Source organism: Conger conger, chromosome 2 (genome assembly GCF_963514075.1).
Source record: "Conger conger chromosome 2, fConCon1.1, whole genome shotgun sequence".
Taxonomy (NCBI): Eukaryota; Metazoa; Chordata; class Actinopteri; order Anguilliformes; family Congridae; genus Conger; species Conger conger.
In genome coordinates this window covers 12,316,611-12,337,188 of record NC_083761.1, presented here as the reverse complement: position 1 = coordinate 12,337,188, position 20,578 = coordinate 12,316,611, and the positions used below count along the sequence as shown (strand labels likewise).

At 43.5% G+C, this 20,578-nt stretch overlaps 1 protein-coding gene across 4 annotated transcripts in view; it reads left to right on the top strand.

The window, feature by feature from the left end:
* The window catches only part of pald1a (phosphatase domain containing paladin 1a), a 69,166-nt gene that overhangs the window by 15,064 nt on the left and 33,524 nt on the right, over positions 1 to 20,578 (top strand). For all 4 annotated transcript variants that reach the window (XM_061231910.1, XM_061231911.1, XM_061231912.1 and 1 more), the window contains exons 2-18: positions 6,888 to 7,085; positions 7,363 to 7,465; positions 7,793 to 7,972; positions 9,001 to 9,165; positions 9,446 to 9,606; positions 10,250 to 10,325; positions 11,692 to 11,843; positions 12,400 to 12,496; positions 13,374 to 13,478; positions 14,312 to 14,407; positions 14,696 to 14,830; positions 14,955 to 15,071; positions 15,579 to 15,758; positions 16,145 to 16,342; positions 17,224 to 17,364; positions 17,869 to 17,940; positions 19,717 to 19,857. In XM_061231910.1, the coding sequence (XP_061087894.1) occupies positions 6,901 to 7,085; positions 7,363 to 7,465; positions 7,793 to 7,972; positions 9,001 to 9,165; positions 9,446 to 9,606; positions 10,250 to 10,325; positions 11,692 to 11,843; positions 12,400 to 12,496; positions 13,374 to 13,478; positions 14,312 to 14,407; positions 14,696 to 14,830; positions 14,955 to 15,071; positions 15,579 to 15,758; positions 16,145 to 16,342; positions 17,224 to 17,364; positions 17,869 to 17,940; positions 19,717 to 19,857 (2,304 nt within the window). In that variant the 5' untranslated portion in view covers positions 6,888 to 6,900. The remainder of the gene's footprint in view (positions 1 to 6,887; positions 7,086 to 7,362; positions 7,466 to 7,792; positions 7,973 to 9,000; positions 9,166 to 9,445; positions 9,607 to 10,249; positions 10,326 to 11,691; positions 11,844 to 12,399; positions 12,497 to 13,373; positions 13,479 to 14,311; positions 14,408 to 14,695; positions 14,831 to 14,954; positions 15,072 to 15,578; positions 15,759 to 16,144; positions 16,343 to 17,223; positions 17,365 to 17,868; positions 17,941 to 19,716; positions 19,858 to 20,578) is intronic.

Genomic DNA, 20,578 nt, shown 5'->3' with positions numbered 1-20,578 from the left:
CTGTCCTGGTTGGTTAAACCAGGAGGCAGATGATTGAGCGACAGTTAACCGAGGCTTAAATATGAACAGGAGGGATATGATTTTATGCTTTATCGGGAATTCATTCTTATGGACACAGGATTACCATTCATTTCTTATTGAAATCATTGCACAGTAGGCTAGCATATATGGCGAGTAGATGTATGGTTACACATGCAAGCTATCTCATGCATTTGTGATCATTTCCTCTTCTAAGCATTTTGTTTTCAGCTTTTTTCCTTCTGTACATTGGTCTCCATGCTGGGGTGGTTCAGTGTACAGAATTTAAAAAAACATCCAAATCTCTTGGGCAGAGCCTCAACAACAGCCTCCAAGTTCCCAGCAAGGAGAAATTAGCTCCAGAATTTACATGGACAAGTGGTATGCATTTAGGGAGATTTATTTCTGTTCATACAGGATTAGAGTCATCTAAGGATCTCTGAGTTTGACTGAAAAACAGTAGGTAATTCGGGCTGGTAATTTTTACCTGATCTGGATGATTCTCACGGGATTGGTAGGAGTAATAGGTAGTTATTGCAGTTAAAGGACGTCCAGGAGTAAAACTAGTCCCGCGCGAATAGGGATTAACTTCGAACAGTGCACTTACTGTGCTGTACATTTCCTGACGTGTTAGTTTATTTTTATGATTTGTTTACATAACCGTGAAAGATAAATCTGGTTTCAACTTCCTTCACCTCCAGGAAAGAACAAAAGACTAAAACCTGTAGCTCAAGTGACAATATTTATGCAGCTCTTCCCCAAAGAAACAATTAAAACCGTCTTCTCACGTTTGATTGGAACTATGCAACGATGACGACACGCCAGTGGCATTTTTAGCAAATTGCGTGAAGGCCAGAAGCTCTTCATCTAGGAGTGCAGTTCTTTTCTTATCCATCATTGTGCTTTTGGTGGCCTTGCCTGGATACCTCAGGGAATTCCTCTGGGAATGCATTGGGGCAGGGCCTGGGTCTTCCTGGTGAATGAGGGCACAGCGAGCGGTTCTGTGAATGAGCTGTAGATCAGACGGACAGGTTTAAATGGGGAATCAGTGTGTGGGCTGGAACAACACGCTCATCTCTCAAGTTGGGACTGCTTTGTTGATCCTTTGGCTCGGCTCCATCCTCAAGGTCAGTTTCGCCAGTCATTGTTGCCATCGTTTCATCCAGTTGTATCAACTGTTTTTGGTGATGTCATTATCTGTGGTCCTTTGTGACTTCCAACTTAAGTATCATTCATTCACAGGTTTTAAAGACTCTCTGAAACGAACGAGCACTGCTTTGCAATCATATCAACACCGTAAACCAGTAACTGTTCCACAAGTGAAAACAGTATGTCAAGCTAGTCCATAAAGTATACTCAGGAACACTCCGTGTTTGAGGTGCTGTGGAATAAAAATAGTGAGTTTAGTTTTTCATGGCTGCAAGCCTGTTTTGACCATTTATTATGTGAGCCAGAAGGTCTGGTTCAATTGGCTTTTCTGATAGGGATCAAAATGGCCACTGTGATGGCAATAATATGGCTCGCTGGGCAGTCTATAGCCTAGTGGCTAATGTACATAATTGGGGCCCGGAAGGTTAGTGGTTCAAGCCGTGTCTAGCCACAATAATTCCGTGCAGCTGTTGGGCCCTTGGCCAAGTCCCTTAACCCCACATTGCTCCTGGGGGGATTGTCCCCTGCTTAGTTTAATCAACTGAAAGTCGCTTTGGATAAAAGCATCAGCTGAATGACTAATGTAATTGTAAGGGAGGATGCTGAGTGCGGGGGATGATCGGGTGGGCTGTCAGCTGGACCCGGAATGAGGCTGGGTCCAGTCACGTGACGCTCTCAGAACGCCCTGCCACACTGCAGACACTGGCATGCTTGGGTCACGAGGAGCCCCTGGAGTGCTGCTGCCCAACACAGAGAAGCTCTCTGCAGTTTCCTCTGTTTAGATGAAAATCTCAAACAGCGGGGGTCTGCTGCAAAAACCTCAACCCTTTTCTTCTCCGTCTGGAGCGCTGCGGCCAGGAAATGAATACAAATCTTTCAAAGGACGTGAGCCAGTTTAATTAATCTCGTTAAACCACGTCTCAGTGTTGTATTTAAGTTCCTTAATTTTAAACTCTGTTTACGGTCCGTCATAATTACAGTGTAATTACAGTATGAGTTATGCTGGAACCTTTACTTGGTATTCACGACTGTTTTTCTGTATTCCTAGCCAGTGGGTAAGCCTTACAGCGAGACTCGCTACACTATTGAGAACAATAGCAGGCCTGTTGTGGACCCAGAATACCTGCAGATCACATTTCACTCTGACAACATGACTTACTGGCTAATTTGAATTCCATGATTTATTATTATCCTTAGAATCTAGGCTTCCGAACACGCGTCCCATTCATAAGTCTGTGGCCATTATTATCTGAAAATGAACTGGGAAACTGAACAGATACTTATTGTTCCTGCTTCTAATATGGAAATGAAATCTATCTCTTGCTGCCTATTGTATACATGTGATGTGGACCGTGTAGAGCTATTTTGCACACGGCCCTGAAGAGTAATATTTATTTTCCTAAATTCTTAAACGTAAACTCCCCCCCCCCAATACAGGGGGGAAACCGGAGAATATATCACATATCTGATGTGCAGCCAAATGAAGTGAAGGAGAATGCTACCTTTGTTCTGCTTATGTTCTCTCAAATAAAGAAACACAAAAGCTCTGCAGATTTGTGGTTGATTGGATCTTAACTATTCTGGCAAATCCTTAAAGAGAAGAGGAGAGGGGGCCCACTTACTCAGTGGGAAATGTTAGTGGAGCTTCATTTGGGATTCCTGGTTCATAGGAAGTCAGCATTGTTGAAATGTTCTGTTTCAATTTGCAGCTTGAGACCACAGCAAATTAGCATTTATTTAGATGTACTTTTTACCACCAAGAAAAAAAAAAAAAAGAAGTGAAAATGAAATGAAGAACCACGTTGCTCCCTTACACATGCAAACACTTGACGCATCTGAAAAGATTAAAAAAGGGGGGGAAATCAGTTCCTAAAAACATTGACGAAATTATTGACATCGGAATGATGGAATGATGCAAGTTACAACTAAACTTTCACCAGTGTGTCTGAAAGAAACAACTGCAAATCCATATTTCCAAGCCATGCTACTCATAATTTCATCCAAGTAGTTTGGCCCTGTGAAGCTGTGTCTGAATTCTGTGTCTTACCTGGGTGGGTCAGTGGGTGGAAAATGCAGTGAGAGTCTTTGGTATTTTTAGTTGTTTCTATGGGGAACCTGGTCTGCATCATATTACCACACAGTCCATTGCAAGAGCAGTTTATTTAAAAATTTGACTGGTGGGTTTTGAGGTGTGATTCTCAACATTAAATGGTGGGTGACTGAGCTCTGAATATTTTCACCCATACTGATTGATTGATTTCTCAATTTTAATGGAATTGTGTATGTAGTTATCTGCATAAAATACAGTACGGTGCTGTACAGTTTTCCCCTAATTGTCAGACTCAGAGGTATTAAGTGGCTTATCACCCACTAGGTAGACAAGTGGCTGGACCGGGTCTTAGTCTGTTCCATAGGAATACGAGTCCGACGTGTTGTCCTTATCCAGTATCCATGTGAAGCAGCCTCCTAGCCTTCTGGCTGCCAGATGTACTCTGTTTCTCTTTGCCTCCTCGGCACAGGCTGGCTTGTAATAAACAGTATCATGAGACGGAGAGGGAAGGAAAGGGAAGCAAAACTTCAGAAAGCCTGGCCATAGTGTTAATGTGAAGGCTTTTAAGAAAGAGGGAGCCCTCGCTTTCTCAGCAGGGCAGTGATAGAGCCAAAGGCTCCTCTCACAGACTGTGGGGACCAGTCCCAAACCCGACCATCCCCACAAACTGTGCCGGGGACCAGGGCAGCACGCTGGGAGCAAGACCAGTATGACATAATGTCAAAATTCTTGTAAGATGCCACACTTGTGAGACTACACGCATTATTACAGGCAGAATCTGATGGTTACAGAATTTCCAGATCTTGTTTTAATTTATTTCAATCCAGGATGCAACCGTATCGTCAGAGGAATCTCTCACTCATGCTGTACGTGAACTATTAAAGCAATTTATTTAACGTCTCAATTATTTTTCTGTTAATTTAGCTTATCTGTGTCCAGACGAGGTGCATTGTGCAAAGGCTCTCAGATTCTTTACAGTGTTAATGCCGAAGACATTTGGTCTGAAGGAATGTGTAGGCTATGTTCTCTGTATATTTTAACCAACTGCAATGGCTTCAGTTAAACCCATGATGTCGTCAGGGCCAGATGTTTTTAATGCTGAAGTTAGCATTGAAGCAGACATATGCTTCGCACAGGCACTCTTGCGTCTGTGATCACTGTATATTTATTGTGTGGAAGCTTTATGTTGTCACACAGGTTCAGGACTTTTTACTTTCATCTTGTTCTAAAAGCGGTAAGATGAGTCCTCTACCCTGAATACACTTTTCAGCTTGTGTGTATCTGGCATGCATGGGACTCGTCCAGGAATGGGGTTTTATGGGAACCTAATGAAGGGAACTAGACAACATGGCATGTGTTTGCTGATGAGCACAGAGGACAAAAATAGGTTGTGAGTAAGTGGCTACTTCGCCACCTGTGCAGCTGTTATTCCCATAGAACAGTGTGTTAATAATCAGTGGCATTGTCTCTCTGCAAACGACAGATGGCTTACTTAGCCACAGAAAATGAACACTGCCAAAAAGCCTCTAAGGTCACCAGTTGTCCGAAAATAGACACACCTTCCTCTTCATTTTTTTAAAGAATATATATTAGCCACAGCGTTGTTTATGAACAGGCATTCATTGTCCTTTTGGCCAAAGTATGCATTGTAATGCTGCTGGCTTTAAGTAGTACTGGGGAATACATTTGAAGCCTTTGCAATTTAGGAGTGTATTTGCCCAGCACTAAGGTGGAGGAAGAGAAAATTATAGCTTCCATCTTTCTTCATTTTTGGTCCATATAGAATATACCTGCACCTGTGTCAGCGGGTGGGCAAGTATGCATGTCCTGTAAACCTCTTTTGATGTTCTCCAACAATGTGCACACAATTTAATGTAGGCTCACCCGTTATCCTTTTTACATTTAATAAGAAAAACACCCTTGCAGAATGTATTGATTTGCTCTGTGTCCGGTGCTTATTGAAACTGTCATTGTGGAAGACAGACTGAGTCCCGCTGACACCCTGATTCACCTGGGTGATTGTTAGAACAACCTTGAGCTTTCTGCTACAGTGCTGCAGGTCTGTTGCAAAACTGAACAGAACATTCTTGTTCTTTTTTTCCCCTGGCCCTGTTAAATGAATTGGGAGTATGTAGCTCAGTTTTATTAGTCCTACTGTTTTTTTGTGGTAGTGTTTCTTCAAATACTTGTTTTTTACAGTGCATCTGTATGACTCTGTTCTCGTAGGGAATCGCATACATATGTTGGGTTCTGTCAGCTAAAGTGCGGTTGTTGAGATGAAAGTGCTTGCCTTTCTGAGTTATGATGTTATTGAAGTTTCCCATATATAGCTAAGGTATGCATTTTAGTTTCCTTAATTATAGAAAATATGCAACTTTGTATTTATTCCCTGGAAAGTTCTGAGGGAGAAATACATGTTTTCTCTCCGGGGAATCTTTTGGATCAAGCATTTGAAGAATGTCACGTTAAAACAATTTGTACAACTTACCCGCTGCCAAGAATGCTTGTGTGCATTTGTATGTTTGTGCTTGTGTGTGTGTGTGTGTGTGTGTGTGTGTGTGTGTTCTTATTGAATGTAGCCATTCAAAAAGAACATACACATGCAGCCTTGAAAAGCTGTCTTTGTCATTGCTGTTTTTGTTGATGTGTGTTTTTGGTTGTGTGGCAACAAGCCATTTTGTCAAAGCAAGGTTCTTATGGGGGTATCTAATCAGTGCTTTCATTATAAGGCATGTTGTCCACAGGAGTGACACACAGCTGAATGTTTTAGACATTCTACAGTCATTAAAACCACTATTTTACCAAAGTACTTGGGTAATGTCATGTAATGTGAAAGGTTTGATTAAAGTCTGACATTGCAAAGGGGTGCTTGGTGACAGATATGGAAATTTCATCTCCCCTTTTATGGCAAACTTCTCTTTGCCCTGCTTCACAAAGCTAGAACTGAAGCTTCAAGGCTTGCATGTTAGCTCGTTGTCAAAAAACCCCCTCGGAACATTTGCAGAAGTGCTGGGTGGGACTGCTAGGGACTGCATGATTTGAGGAGATGAATTTGTTTATCTACCCAAATCACAGTGAAGCCCTGTTTACTCTGGGGGCCTGAATAGCCTGCCGAAACAGTGGGATTGTTTTGACGGTTGAGAGTACGTAGTGGTCCACATTAAGCGCCATGTAATTAATGTGTAAACACATGCTTTTGAGCCAGCCTCAGACCATCAGTGTGGGGCAGCAGACTGGTGGTTTACTATGACGGGGTAATGGATTGTTTATGTGGAGTTCAAAGACCACCAGGGAAAATAATGGCTCATAACCAGCCTCCCTAAATTCAAGATGTTTCTGAAATATAGTGCTCTAGACGCGCCACCCGAGAGGGCACGCTTTTAGATTAGCCTCTGGTAGTTTCACAGTATTTGTGTAGCCTTAGCCTACATTAATGAGCGCTTTCTGCGTTATCTGTAGTAAGCAGTGCAGATGTATATGTGTAGCGCACTGACATCACTCTGTACAATTTGCCACACGGGTCTTTTAAGGGGCTGTCGTACTTGTTGTCAGTATGTTCTCTACTTGCCCCAAAGTAACAAGCGGGGAGTTTAGAAATCCATGGTGTTGTAAATCCTGTGTTGCGTTGGCGGTTATGTCTTCATCTGATGCGCGGCACTGTCTCTCGCAGCTGCTTGTGGATTATGGGTACGACTGCTAGTGCAGCGCCGCAGCCAGCTTCTCTAGCCCCTCCACACCAAAGTGTCCATGGCAACGGGATGGCGGACAACAGGCGATCAGTGAGCATGAACTCCTTTCAGAACGTCAGCATTCACAACAACAAGGCCAAGTCCATCATCACCAATAAAGTGGCCCCCGTTGTCATCACGTAAGTACAACTCGAGTCGCGGAAGAGCGGCCGCCCGCTAATCCTCTTTCGCCACAGCGCACTGGGGAGCTGGAGACATCTTAACTTTTAAGACGGTCTCTTTTTTTTGTTGAATTCATGAGGGATATTTTGGCAGACAGGGTAACAAACTTTTAATGAGTTTTTGAAAAGTCACTTTGAGATAAATTCTACATTGTTATGTCACTGGCTGTTTTATATTCTGTCCTTTAAAATGTTTGTGATGGTATCTAATCCAAATCTTTTTTTTTTTCTGCAGATATAATTGCAGGCAAGAATTTCAAATTCATGATGAGCTCCTCAGAACGCATTACAAAGTCGGGCGAATTTCAGACACAATGCCTGAACACTACCTTGTCCAGGTAAGAAACCAAATATTCCTTTTGCTTTTGCCAAATTTGTCGGCACTCTAAAATTACTCCTGTTTAAAATATAAAAACAGCATTCAGCAAATCATTTAAGTTTACTCAGAGTCCCTAATGGATTAATGGTTTACCATTAATTACCTCTCTCAACTGTTATCACCTTCTCCCACACAGCAGTTAAGGTCTATAATCCTTTTGTTTTGTGAGCTTGGAGCTTTGTTTGCCTATTCACTGCATCGGTTTCGCCTCAAATGATCAACTGGTGGCGGGTGCTTGCTGAGACCGCAGTGTGGAGCCACTGCTAAAACCAGTCCTTTTCCCCAGGGGACGTACTTCATGGTTCAGGATGTGTACAGCAAGGCAGACGTGCTAAACACTACAGGCAGCTATGGAGCCCCAAATTTTCGGCAGGCCAAGGGAAACTACCCCTTGTTCGGAATGGGCCAGCCCAGCGTCAGTGGCTTTAAGCAGGTCCTCCAGAGACTGCAGAGTCAAGGTCATGAGGTCAGTAAATTTTAGTCGCCAGCTTACTTTATTAAAGTTAATTCCCAGTTCCACTTTATTACTATTATTTTAAGGCTCTGGTTTATGCCCTGTCCCTCAATCCCAAAATTGCAGAAGGTCACCCGACATTGACTATGGCCAATAACTACTTAATACCTATAAATAAACTAAAAAATATATTTAATTTATTAAGTATAATTTATTTTATGTATAAACTGTTACTGTGACCAGCGATGGAGTATAAACCAGCCATTACACTTACATCTATAGTACATTCAGTGTCTTTATCCATATGCTTTTTACTACCCCTGTTATCAGTTCATCTGTGCTTTAAATGTATAAGTCGGTCATACATTCCAAGAAATGAGCTTGAAGAAGCATATAATTTGGCCTGCCGGGACACACTTGCACTGTGTTTGAAAAGGCATAGTGAATGGGATTAAGGTACATAACTGCATTTTATTAATTCTCAAACCTCTGTTCTACATACTCATACTTTAAAGTGGTCTCATCCCTTTTAAATAAAGTTTGCCTGGAGGAGCTGTGTCCATACCAGGAAGAGTAGTTAAGTCGATGAGCGCATTACATAAAAGAGTGCGTATCAAGGTCATGAGAACAAACAACAAAACAGGTCGGATAAGGTACAAATACTGCCACGAGTGCTGAACGGATTCCTACGATTCCTAGAATTTGACTGGAAACATAAATCAGGCTGATCTGAGTGATGGATTTGCAGGGAGAATGTTTCATGGCAGCAGCGTGGGCAGTGTGAAAGACAACATTAACCATGATGGAATGTGTCTGAGTGAAAATCACCCCTTTGTGTCAACGGCATGTCGCAGCACATATCGAGAAGGGTTTAGAAGTTCCACAGATCACTCCATGAAATGAAATTGCAATACGAATCTGTTTATTTTTATTTTTTATAATTATGATGATTTTTTCCTGAGACTTCTGATAATGGTCATAAATCCCACAGGGGTTACGCAAGGACAAATTCTCAATTGTCAATGATTATTTTTGTTCAGGAGGTTATGTTCTTCTGTGTACGAGAGGAGCCGGTTGTGTTTATTCGCCTGGAGAGCGACTTTGTGCCATACACTCCGAGGAGAAAGGAGAATCTACATGAGAACTTGAGTGGCCTGGAGAAAGGGCTCACGGTCGAAGCCCTCGAGCTAGCTATCAGAAAGGAGGTTGGTTTTGTACATTTCCACGTAAACCTGCTCTGGACACTTACTAAGAATTTGTTTACGGATACACTCACACTCGACTTTTATCTAGCATTGTGGTTCTGTGTGCAGAGAGCCTGTGGCTTCAGTGGTGCTTTTTGTCGGCCACTGATGGCCACCTTCCTGTTATAAGAGGAAAAAAAACATAGCTGCCTCAACAGTCTTGATAAATGTGTTTCAGGTGTCAGGTGGTTGTGAACTGTTAATGATACTAAGTGCATTTCCACCCTTCCGCCTCCTCCAGCTGCATGACTTTGCGAAACTCAATGAGAACGTGTACTATGTCTACAACGACATCGAGCACTTTAAAGACGAGCCCCAGCACATCGCCATCGCCTGTGAAGAGGACATCCATGTCACTGAAGAAGTTTACAAGAGACCCGTTTTCACCATGCCTTCATACAGGTCTCCCCGCTTTGAAAATCCTGTCATGCAATTTCACGCTGGAGCTCACTGGATTTCCCCCTGAGTACTGCCATGCATTTGTATAAAGGTCAAGTGCTTTTGGGGGAAGTGTGTTTGGAGGGAGAGTATGCCTGTGGCCTCCAGTTTGTAATCAGATGACTGAGGTCTGCTTTAGCTAGAAGCAATCATTGCTCTGTGTTATGTATTTGGTATTAAAGCACATAGCTGGTACAATTGAAAGAGATTGCTTTTTTTATATGAGGCTTTTCAAAGTGTGTGTTTGGAGCCCTGCTTTACCCGTGTATTACTTTGATTACATAGTCGGAAGCAATATTTTTTAGATTTAGAGTGGAGCATAAGAAGCTGCATAGCATGGTGGCTCAGATTGTTCTAGAAATATCTTTGATTTGATAGTGTTGTGCAAAGTATTGCCTGGCTTTGGTTGTTATTTCCTGATGTTAAAGTACAGTAAACTAGTAATCACTGGGCTCTTTGAAGTATAAGCCTTTTTCAAATTAAAAAGCAATTGAAGCATAGCACAATGTTTATTACCAGTACTCAGTAAATGTGCAATGTTATGTTTTTTTCTAGTTTCTTGCCTGTATACATAGTTCCTGATGTCTGAAATCTTTTTCCTTTGAAGGTATTACCGGTTACCCCTGCCAGTGGAAGGAGCTCCCCTTGAAGAGGAGTTTGATGCCTTTGTAGACATACTCAGGGTAAGATTTTGGGCTACGCAATTGGGTAGAATGCTAAATCCACAGAGAAAAGCCCTGTGTAGAATGGGACTAAACAAGGAATAAAATGCCTTGTCTCTATTTATAGATGGACTGCAAAATATATTCCCACAGCACTGCATCAGAGTGAATTTCGTCTGCACTGTGTTGGTGGCTCCTGAGTCCTCAGCCATTTTTAATACTTGGTGAATGAGAAGATGAACTGACAGAATCTTCCGGAACATCTGCGCGTTGTCACCCAGTGTGTTAGTTGGAAGGCCAGATTGGCTTCACTCTTTCAATAGATTCTACTTAAAATGTTATTTTTCTGCTATTAATCACCAACGGTTAGAATAGTTATGAAAGTGAAATAAAACATAAAATCGGGACAAGCAGGTTGGAATGAGTCTCTTGGCACCTGATGACCAGGAATGGCTCTTCCCAAACGTCTGGTTTTCCTCCCGGCCCTCAAACCATTCTTGTGATTATTCCTTTTATGGAGTGATGGTATCCAGGTGACAGTCGAGCTCTTTGTCACTGGGGGAAGTGGAATCATTTTTTTGAAAAGTGTACACAAGTGATCCTCCAAATCTTGTCATATCCATCTCCTTGAAATGTTTATGCTAGCAGAGCACAGCCCTGTTGATGTGGCATAAATTACGGTATTTCACATTTTCCAGAATTTGGCTGTTAATTCCTCAACTGAGACTTTTTAATACCCTCAAACCAGTTTTTAGGTAGATGCGTAAGGACTGCGTGGCTGTGCATATAATGAATATGCTGACATGTCACATTTTTGTATTATGCTATGAATAAATCAGACTTTTATACAGTTGGTAACTATATACCATGCTGTGAATTGTGAAAACTAAACCCCACGAGTAACATGACGATGTGTGTAAAATATGCAGAATTTCATTTTTCAACATTCCAGAAGCCTCCCAGCATTCCCTGGCGTCTACTTATATGGTCTGAGATTGGTCTCAGAATGTTCTTTTCCCTTTTTTAACTTCATTCCTTATAACTTTTGATTTGACCATAAGCATTATTTAATTCTCAGACTGATGTGCTGGTTATATTGAGCGTGCAACTAGCAACACATTTCCCTCAAATCTCTTCATGTTCTGTTGTACGTGCATAATACCATCGCTTAGTCCACTGAGTTATGGATTGACGTTTTCTTATTCTTTCACTCGTTTTACATGCAATGTATGCACTGTATATGTGTAAAACATTGAACTGCACACCTTGTGTCACCATAACAGTATATTTCTGGAATCATATGCGAATGGAGACTAATGGCATATCCCCCCAGTGGTCCTAAAGTTGAGTCTTGACCTGTTATCCAACGTCTCACTGTCCCTTGCAGGAGAACCCAAACTTGTTGCTCACCCGGGACAAGTCCAGGCCTCTGCCTGCCTTGGTCTTCAGCTGTCAGGTTGGAGTGGGTCGCACCAACCTGGCCATGATCTTGGGCACTCTGGTTATGTACCAGCTCAGAGGCACACCTGAGAAAGCCAAGTAAGCGCTCACCTATATAAATGCCCTTCGGCATCTGCAGGTACCCACAAAATGAATTGGAAAACTTGACTAAACTAGTATTTTCAGTATGACATTTTTATGAGGGTGGTAATGTATGTATGTGTGGCATCCATTTTCCAGTGGCGCAAACTATCAGTTAGAGAGTCCGTGTAAGCTGCAACCAGCTGTCCTATGGCATAATAGGGCGGCCTGTAGCGTAGTGGTTAAGGTAAATGACTGGGACATGCAAGGTTAACCCTGCATTGCCCCAGGGGAGGATTGTCTCCTGCGTAGTCTAATCAACTGTTCGTCGCTCTGGATAAGAGCGTCTGCCAAATTCCAATAATGTAATGAAATAATCAACTAAATCCTTGAGGAAGTTTGTGAAAGTACGAGTGCTATATTTTGCTGTAATAAAATAGCTGGTTGACAGTGAAGGTCAGGATTGTGAAATGACTTGAACATTTTCCTACATTAAAACGCCCTTTAAAGAATGTAGAAAGTGAGCCCACAAAGATGTTTTCAAAAGCCCAAATTGCACCTGTCTCATTGACAGAGCGGATGATGCAGGTGGTTCTACGCCAAAACCACTTTTTCGGGTAATCCAGGCCTTAATCAGCAAGCTTCCCATAGGACAGCAGGTCCTGGAGGAGGTAAGAGGACACTAACTTTCTGTTGCTTACTGTTTTTGAATATTATGGATTTTGTGTTTAGGCAGCTGATGTAGTTGATATGAATTGCTTGATACCTTGATACCTTTTTGCCAAAACCCCCACACTACTAAGAGGCTTTCTAAACCACCCTACTGATGAACCCTTGAAGGCATATGGTGCAGTATTTTTTAGTCCTCTATTTATAATCAAAGAAGTGTCCTCCCATGTCCTCAACCCCGCCCGCTTACCTCGGTTTTTATATTTCAAATCTGTTTTAGTGTTTTATCTTTATATCTGTGGTTTTTATTGCTGTTGCCAACACAGAAAAGCAATTTGACACTCGTCAAACAAGCCCCGCCAGCTTGCGGTTTCGCTTCACTGTAGGATACTTTTGCTTCTTCACCTCTGCCGTTACAGTTGCTAGTTGCCTATATGTGCTCTGCTAAAACCTGCTCCCGCCCCACTGGGTCTGTAGGCACTCCCCGCCCTCCGCACACAGAAAAGTGTACCACGCCCAGAACCGCTCCAAACACATTTTAGAATATCAAATACAGGTGAAGGATCATGAATTTGTCAAAGGAGCAGAATGCCAGAGATTGCGAGTGCATCATAGATGTCCCTTAGCACGGTTATTTTATAATATTTTCAAGGTAAAAATCCTGCATAGTACTACCTTTTAAGCACTATTATATTTGTAAGCAACATTCAATGAACTGAATAACAGAATGAATTGAATGAATCATTTGTAACACCCCCCCCCCCCCCCCCACTGGCACCCAGCCCCACCCCAGACTGTGATGAGTGGGCAGTGAGGCTTACATCCAGCCTCCTACGCTCCTGGTCTGACTCAGAAGTATGGGCTTTTGTCTCACTACAGGTCAACAGTGCCATTGACCTGTGTTCAGAGATGCACGACATCAAAGAGGCCATCTATGAAAACAAGAAAAAGCTAGAAGGAATTGGAGAGGATTATCAGATACAGGTAAGATGGTGCGTGCGTGCGTGCGTGCGTGCGTACATGCGTGAGCGAGCATATACACTCAGTGAGCACTTTAGTGGGTATTTATCATACTTATTTTCTTAACAAGTTTGATGCATTGTGTGTTCAGAGATGCTCTTCTGCATGCCACTCTTGTGTGTGTTATTTTTGTTCCTGTCATGCTTTTATGCATTTAGTTGCTGCCACATGATTGGCTGATTCAGTATTTGCATGAACAAGCTGGTGTGCAGGTCTACATGATAAAGTGGTCACTGAGTGTACATTGTGACACATCCCAATTGTGACAGAAAGCGTGGTTTCAGCCCCCGGTTTAGACTGAGTGGGTGCATTAAGCCGGCCGGGCTTGAGAACCGAGCTGTGGAGTGCCCCTGTCCCTCTTCAGGCCCTGTGATTGGAGTAGAGAGCTGCAGCTGGTAATGAAACTGCTGATGGCAGGAGGGGAAAAAGGGGCTCCTTCAGCCACTTTCCTGGGGGAGCGACATGAATGATTCACCACTCGGAGCCTGAAATTAGCCGGCTTTGCTGTGGAGGCTTTAGAGACGCAGCACGGGAGAGCTGTGCTGTGTATCTGACGCACACTGATAAAGCAGCTCCCAGCTGTAGCACACTCCTGCATACTTCACCATTATCTGCAGAACAGCAGCGCCTCATTTCCTCCTGTGAACTGGCTTTCTGATTTCTAGCCCAGCTACTGAACAAGGCGAAGGAGAAGTGCACTAAATCAATCAGAGATATGAGAGCTGCTCTGTGTTGTTGCTCTGTATTGTTGACTCTGTTTCTAGTGTCTGTAATTGGTTCTTCTCCTTTTCCTTCAGGGTAGCAGTACCAAACAGTATTTTCTTCAAAGGACATTGCTGAGTCTGGAGCGTTACTTCTACCTGATAGCCTTCAACTCTTATCTTCATGATCAGGTATCTTTTGGCATTGAGTTGATTTTTTTGAGAAATGAATGAGCTGCAAAACACATGGTGAATGTACTTAAAGAGAAGACCTTTTGGAATTGCAAATTAATGCAAATTAAAGTTATGCTCTACCTTTATATGTTTACTTCTACTGAGGTTTTAACATCAAAGCATAATAGTTGTGTTCCCAGTTGCAGTATTGCACGCCCAAACCTGTTTTATTTACTCTTTATACTTTGCCATTTGTGGGTGTGTATGCGTGCGTGTTGTGTATATATGTGTGTCTGTGTGTTGCAGTATCACCTGGCCTTTGCATCCAGCTTCAGCCAGTGGATGTGTGCTAACCCCTGGATGTACAGACTCCTGGCCTCCATGAACCTCTCTGAGCTCTCCACCCCTGCTGATATGGTCACCAAGGGAGTGCGTGTGCTGGTGAGGCTTCTACTTCCCACTGATCTGATCTAAGTCTCAATGGGCTTCTCTGTTGTATCTCCTGCTAACTGTGTATTGCAACGTGTGTGGGACATACATGTCAGAACTGCGCTCTGTCCTCAAGGTGGCCAACGAGTTCCTGGCTCCGGACGTCCTCAGCACGGTGAAGGAGATGAAGGTGGCCAACTTCCGAAGGGTTCCCAAGATGTCCGTGTACGGCATGGCCCAGCCCACCTCTGAGGTCTGGGCACACATTATTGTCCCACCGTTCCTCATTGTCTAAAATGTTCATGTTATCATATGGTGTTATCAACTCACTACTTTTCTTTGCTCAGTGCAGTCTTAGAAATGATGTGTAAAGTTGACTGTCACAGGCCATGAGTTGCAAGACGATTCATTTAGGGTATTCGTGCCAATATTTTTATCTTATTATTTTGTCAGTTCCACAATTTTCAGCTGGAATGATTTTTTTCTGGGATCAGGGAATGATTTCCCAATTTTTCCACATTGGCTCAAAACGCCTTTTCCACTTCTCAACCTTCCTGTTTTTTGTTAATTCCCTCTGGAAAATGTCCATAGTGAAGGCCTACATGACAACCTTTCTGCCAAGAGCACTATACAAAATAAAGATTGATTGAATGATTGCAGCAGACCTCAATAGGGTTGGCGTGTGCTGGTTTTTGGATGTTAAAGTTCTGCGGTAAGTCTTCAGAGCTGAGCTTGACGGTGCTGGGGGCTTTGGTTTCAGGCCACGGGGGTGGTGCTGACGTACCTGACGGATGAGAAGAGGAAGCACGGCCGCGTGCTGTGGGTCAACCTGCAGGAGGAGCTGGTCCTGGAGGGCAACGGCCAGGTCTACACCCTCCGAGAGCCGGCCTGCCTCGAGCAGCCCATTCCCGTCCCGGCCAGAGACACGCAGCAGATGGAGGTGAGAGAACAGTGTTCTTCCTGTTCCACTTATTTTCATCCTCTCAGCCTTTAAAGACGTCATTACTGCCAAATCCCTTATTTTCAGATTGAAGTTTCCCAGACATTTCTGAACAGATTTGGATGAGGAAGGCTCAGTAGGCCAAAGGACGCTGGACTGTTAACCAATATGTGGATTAAAAAAAAAAATGAATGAACTAAAACGCATTTTTGATTTTCTAATGAAAAAGTGATGGCTTATTGTCTAGCACGGGTGACATTCTAAAGGGATTTGGAATTCCTTTTGAGGTCTTCCTCTGCTTTAGTCAGTCATGGGAACGCCAGTGATTCATACAGTGAGTCCGTCCAGCCAGAGTGAGAGGGGGTCTCGTGTGTTTCCTCGCTCAGACGCTGGAGACCGCTGTGAAGGAGGAGGTCCTCCGAGCGCAGAAGTGGCTGGAGGTGACTCTGGAGCAGGAGAAGCAGATGAAGATGTTTAAGAGCTGTCTGACCGTGCAGGAGATGTTTAACCAGCACAAGAGCGCTCACGAGGGCCTGGTGTACAGACGCATTCCCCTGCCGGACTACAGCGGCCCCAGGGAGGAGGTAATGACAGTAATAATAATAATTCCTCACATTTATAAAGCACTTTACTCACCTCAATCATCACCAGTGTGCAGCATACTCCAGGGCCATGCTCAGCATCCATTTTGTGCCAGAACATTCACCACACATCAGCTGACATGGAGATGGAGAGGACAGTTGTTATTTTTTTTGCCGAATAAATCTGGGGATGGTTAGGTGGCAGGTTGAAAGCGGCAGGTTGGGAATTAAGCCAGGACATTGGGGAACCCCCTACTCTTTGCAATGATTGTCAAGGGATCTTTCATAACCACAGTGAGTCAGGATCTTGGTTTAACATCTGAAAGACGGCGTCTCCTACAGCACAGTGTAACCAACCCCCACATACCATGCAGCACTCCTGGGAAAGTTAAACGTGTATCTTTGGACTCCCTCTAGTGGTTTAAAAGGTCACCATCAATGTTAAATGGCTGTCCTGTTGCTGTACTTGTGTAATTTGTTTTGTAGTTGTTTCATTTTTACAGTTAAAGTATGATTTTGTGAAATTGCCTTTACTTAGGAGTAGGTGTAATTCATTAAGAGTAATACTCACAAGAAGGTCATAATGTTTATTGCAAGCGCAGAATCTGTGCTGTCTCAGATGTGTGACATAATCGTTTGGGCAATTCTCTTGTTATGTGACATTACAACTGCCAGATATTTGGGTGATGAAGTTCTATAGAGCTTCATACTTGAGGCTGATGTGAGCTTCTATAACCATAAGTATAAATAAATAATCCTGCCCATCTCTTATGTAGCTCTGTTGGATAGATACACTGCATTTGTCGGTTACCGTGAAATTGCCCATTTGCATGTGTGCAGGCGCAGGTGTAGATGCCTTGCCTGACCGCTCCTGTCGTTCTCAGGACTTTGACAGACTGATGGACGCGATGAAGGGCACTCTGGCGGAGGATTCACACTCGGCCTTCGTCTTCAACTGCCTCAACGGCAAGGGCCAAACCACCACCGCCATGGTCATCGCCGCACTGACCCTCTGGCACTTCAACGTGGGTCCCTCTCCTCTTCCCCTTTCCTCCTCCTCTTTCGTTTAATTCATGTAGATTTCACGCCTTTTTTGTGTCTGTCCTATTTGTCTCGTTTTAAATAAGTAATATTTTGTGCTTTGTTTGTTTAACTTTTTAGATGTTACACTTCCTGCTGTGTGTACAGTGCAGTCCATAAGTATTTGAACAGTGGTATCTGTTTTGCTATTTATTTATTTTGGTAAGCATATTGTTTGGCATATGTCTCACTGTTTTTTTTTTTCTTCTTATTTCTCAGCCTTAAAATGGCTTCCTTGGGAGTCACTAGCACAACTCTGGTCCTCATATTCATTGTTTCATTTCAAATCCAAAGTGCTGGAGTACAGAGCTAAATGCACCTCAGTCCAAATACTTACAGACTGCACTGTATGTTCTGGTTTGTGGTTATGCCAAGCCTTCAGTCTATTATCTAAGTGTCCTCCTGTAGTCTGTGAAAAATCTGGTGATTTGTTTGCTCTGGCTCTCCAGGGTTTCCCCGAGTTTGGCGATGATGAAATCGTCAGTGTTCCTGATGCCAAATACACCAAGGGAGAATTTGAGGTAATGCTGCCTTTTTTCTTTCTTCTTTTTTTTTTTCTTTGTGTGTCAGCCATCACTGTCAGGAAGAAGAAAGAGAGAATAGCTGTTCGTGCTGCAAGCCTTTATCATCTCTGTGCTTTTGCCGTGATACGGTTTCTGATTGTATGAGCTCAGTGAGTCACCAGCTTCGACAGGGGCATGTTTTTATCAAACATCCGTAAACAGATAATGCTTTCAGTGACACAAATTATTTTTTGATAATGTTCTTATTTGAAAAATGCAATTTTATTGGCTTGTCAATCCATTTCCCGCTGAAGATGAAGATGGAGGCATGCATGCTCCTTGTGACTAGTGAAGTGTATGAATGTTGTGTAATGGTGGGTTACTAGGTAACCAAGCCTTTAATAGGTTGCCGGTTCCTTGGCTATTCTAATGTGAGTTCAGTAAATATTGTGCCCGTTCAGGCCCCCTGCTTTGTAATAGACGGCTGGGAGAATAGCTCTGGGTTTGGTCATCTGGACCAGTGTGAAATTGGATGCATTTTGAAGCTGCTTTAAAATGGCATTGAGATTGACTTGTTTAGACCAGTCAAGTTTTCATCTATGTACACTAGACTTTGGTGTCAAGGTGTCTGTCTGAATTGCCATTTTCCCCATTTTCGTAGCAGAAAATGGGCAATTTTGTTGTTCAGTCTGGTGTAAAGGGACCATCAAGTTGTCCCTGAAAACAATGCTCACAGACACAACAATGGTTTCGATTCTGAATCCTCAGCGCAGCATAGAAGTCATGTGACTGCATTGACAGTCCCCTTCGTCCCACACGCTGGCCCTGTGCATTCATGCCTCTCCATTTCACACACGTCTGGTGATGAGGCCATTTTAGCTGGATTTCCCCCCATCTCTGCCCTGCCTGGCAACCCTGAGTGTTGGATGCAGGCCAGTGCCACTGACCTCCTTTTAAATGTGACCCCTGACCTCCTGTGCTGCTAGCTGCCCGCTTCCTGTTTCCCGTCTATTTCAGTGAGCCGGGTGGTAAGGCAACGCCCGGCTCGGCCTTGGCAGAAGTCATGGTAACGTAATATTTCACACCAGATTTTTCCCTCAAGCCCGCTGTCATAGCATTGCTCTTAAATAGCCTTCCACCTGACAGTGTAGGCCTGTAAGTCAGGCCCAGCTTCATTGCTCCGTCTGTGTAGACGTTGGTGGGGTGTTCTTCCAGGCTCAAAGACCCTCACCCAGCACACTGCTGAGGCAGGCTGTGCCCTCATCCTGCACAAAGACAGGGTGTCTCAGATTGTGCAGCAGTGCTGTGGTGTGAGGCAGTTGAGCCTCTTGAACTGTCCCTGCTGGGCTGGGTGCTGGGTCCAGCCAGTTCAGTCAAACCCAGCTGGAGAGCATGAGTGTACGCAGTTTACAAAATAGTAATCGTTCCACATTAAAAAAAAACAACAACTTTGAATTAACTTTCAAACCTGCTGTATGTACGTACTGTATTTTCTAGTTTGCGGTTATGCCGTGCTTTCAGTCTATTAAGTCCCCGCTGGATAGGGTTAATCTCACTCTTGTCTCATTCTCCCGTATGACCGAGGTTTGATGCGCCAGATGATTAGCATGGTCCAGGGAGGAATCAGTCAGTCCCTTTGCATCGACGGCACACTGCTTTTCCCTCAGAAACATCCCACAAGGCAATTGCCTCAAATAGTCTCTCGCCTCATTTGCATACACGCTGAACCTAGCGCTGGCTCCCGATGTGATTGGAAGGCGTTTGCCTGAGGGTGCAAGTTTTTGTGGTGTGCAGGTGGTGATGCAGCTGGTCAGACTGCTCCCGGACGGACACCGTATGAAGAGGGAAGTGGACATGGCTTTGGACGCGGTCAGCGAGACCATGACCCCCATGCATTACCACCTGAGAGAGATCATCATCTGTACCTACAGACAGGTAGGATGCTTTTCAGTGTGTGCGCGTGTGTTTCTCCGCGCATGTGCGTGTGCGTACCCACTTTGTGTGTATGCACGTGCGCGTGTGATTTAATACTAATCAGACTAATCAGACTAATTTGTGTGCACAGTTAACTGCTGCGTGTTTAGTGTATGGCAGTTCACAAACGCAGTAGTGGGTTAGTTTGTCTCTTAGGAAATACCTCTCCTAGGTAGACCACAGCCACCAGTGGGCACTGTTGATCAAAATAAAAATGTGACTGCAAGCGCAGTGGAACGGCTCAGGTTGGTATAACGTCTATAACACCGGCGCTGGCCTGCAGTCAGGGTTCATATCATGCAGCTTTTGCCTTTATGATAGATACTAGATATTTATGGGCTCCTGCAGCAGTATGCATGCAGTGTAATTCTTATTATCAATTAGCGGTCCCATTACAGGGCAGACAATCTCTACGGAGCTTATATTTGTGTTTGAGGGTTGTGGTCTATATATTGCACATTTGTTGACAAAAACCTATTTGCCTTCTAAAGGCAAACCAAATACTTCTCCTGTTGTTATTAAAAGTTGCTATTTAGACTTGTACTGAGGAGTTTGTACTGCAGTAATAGTTTAGTTGATGTGACGTGCTAACACTAACCCTGACTTACATCATTAATGTGACCAAGAGTCATTTAATAGACATTCATTATTTTAAATAATCTGTTCCAAAGCTAAATGACTA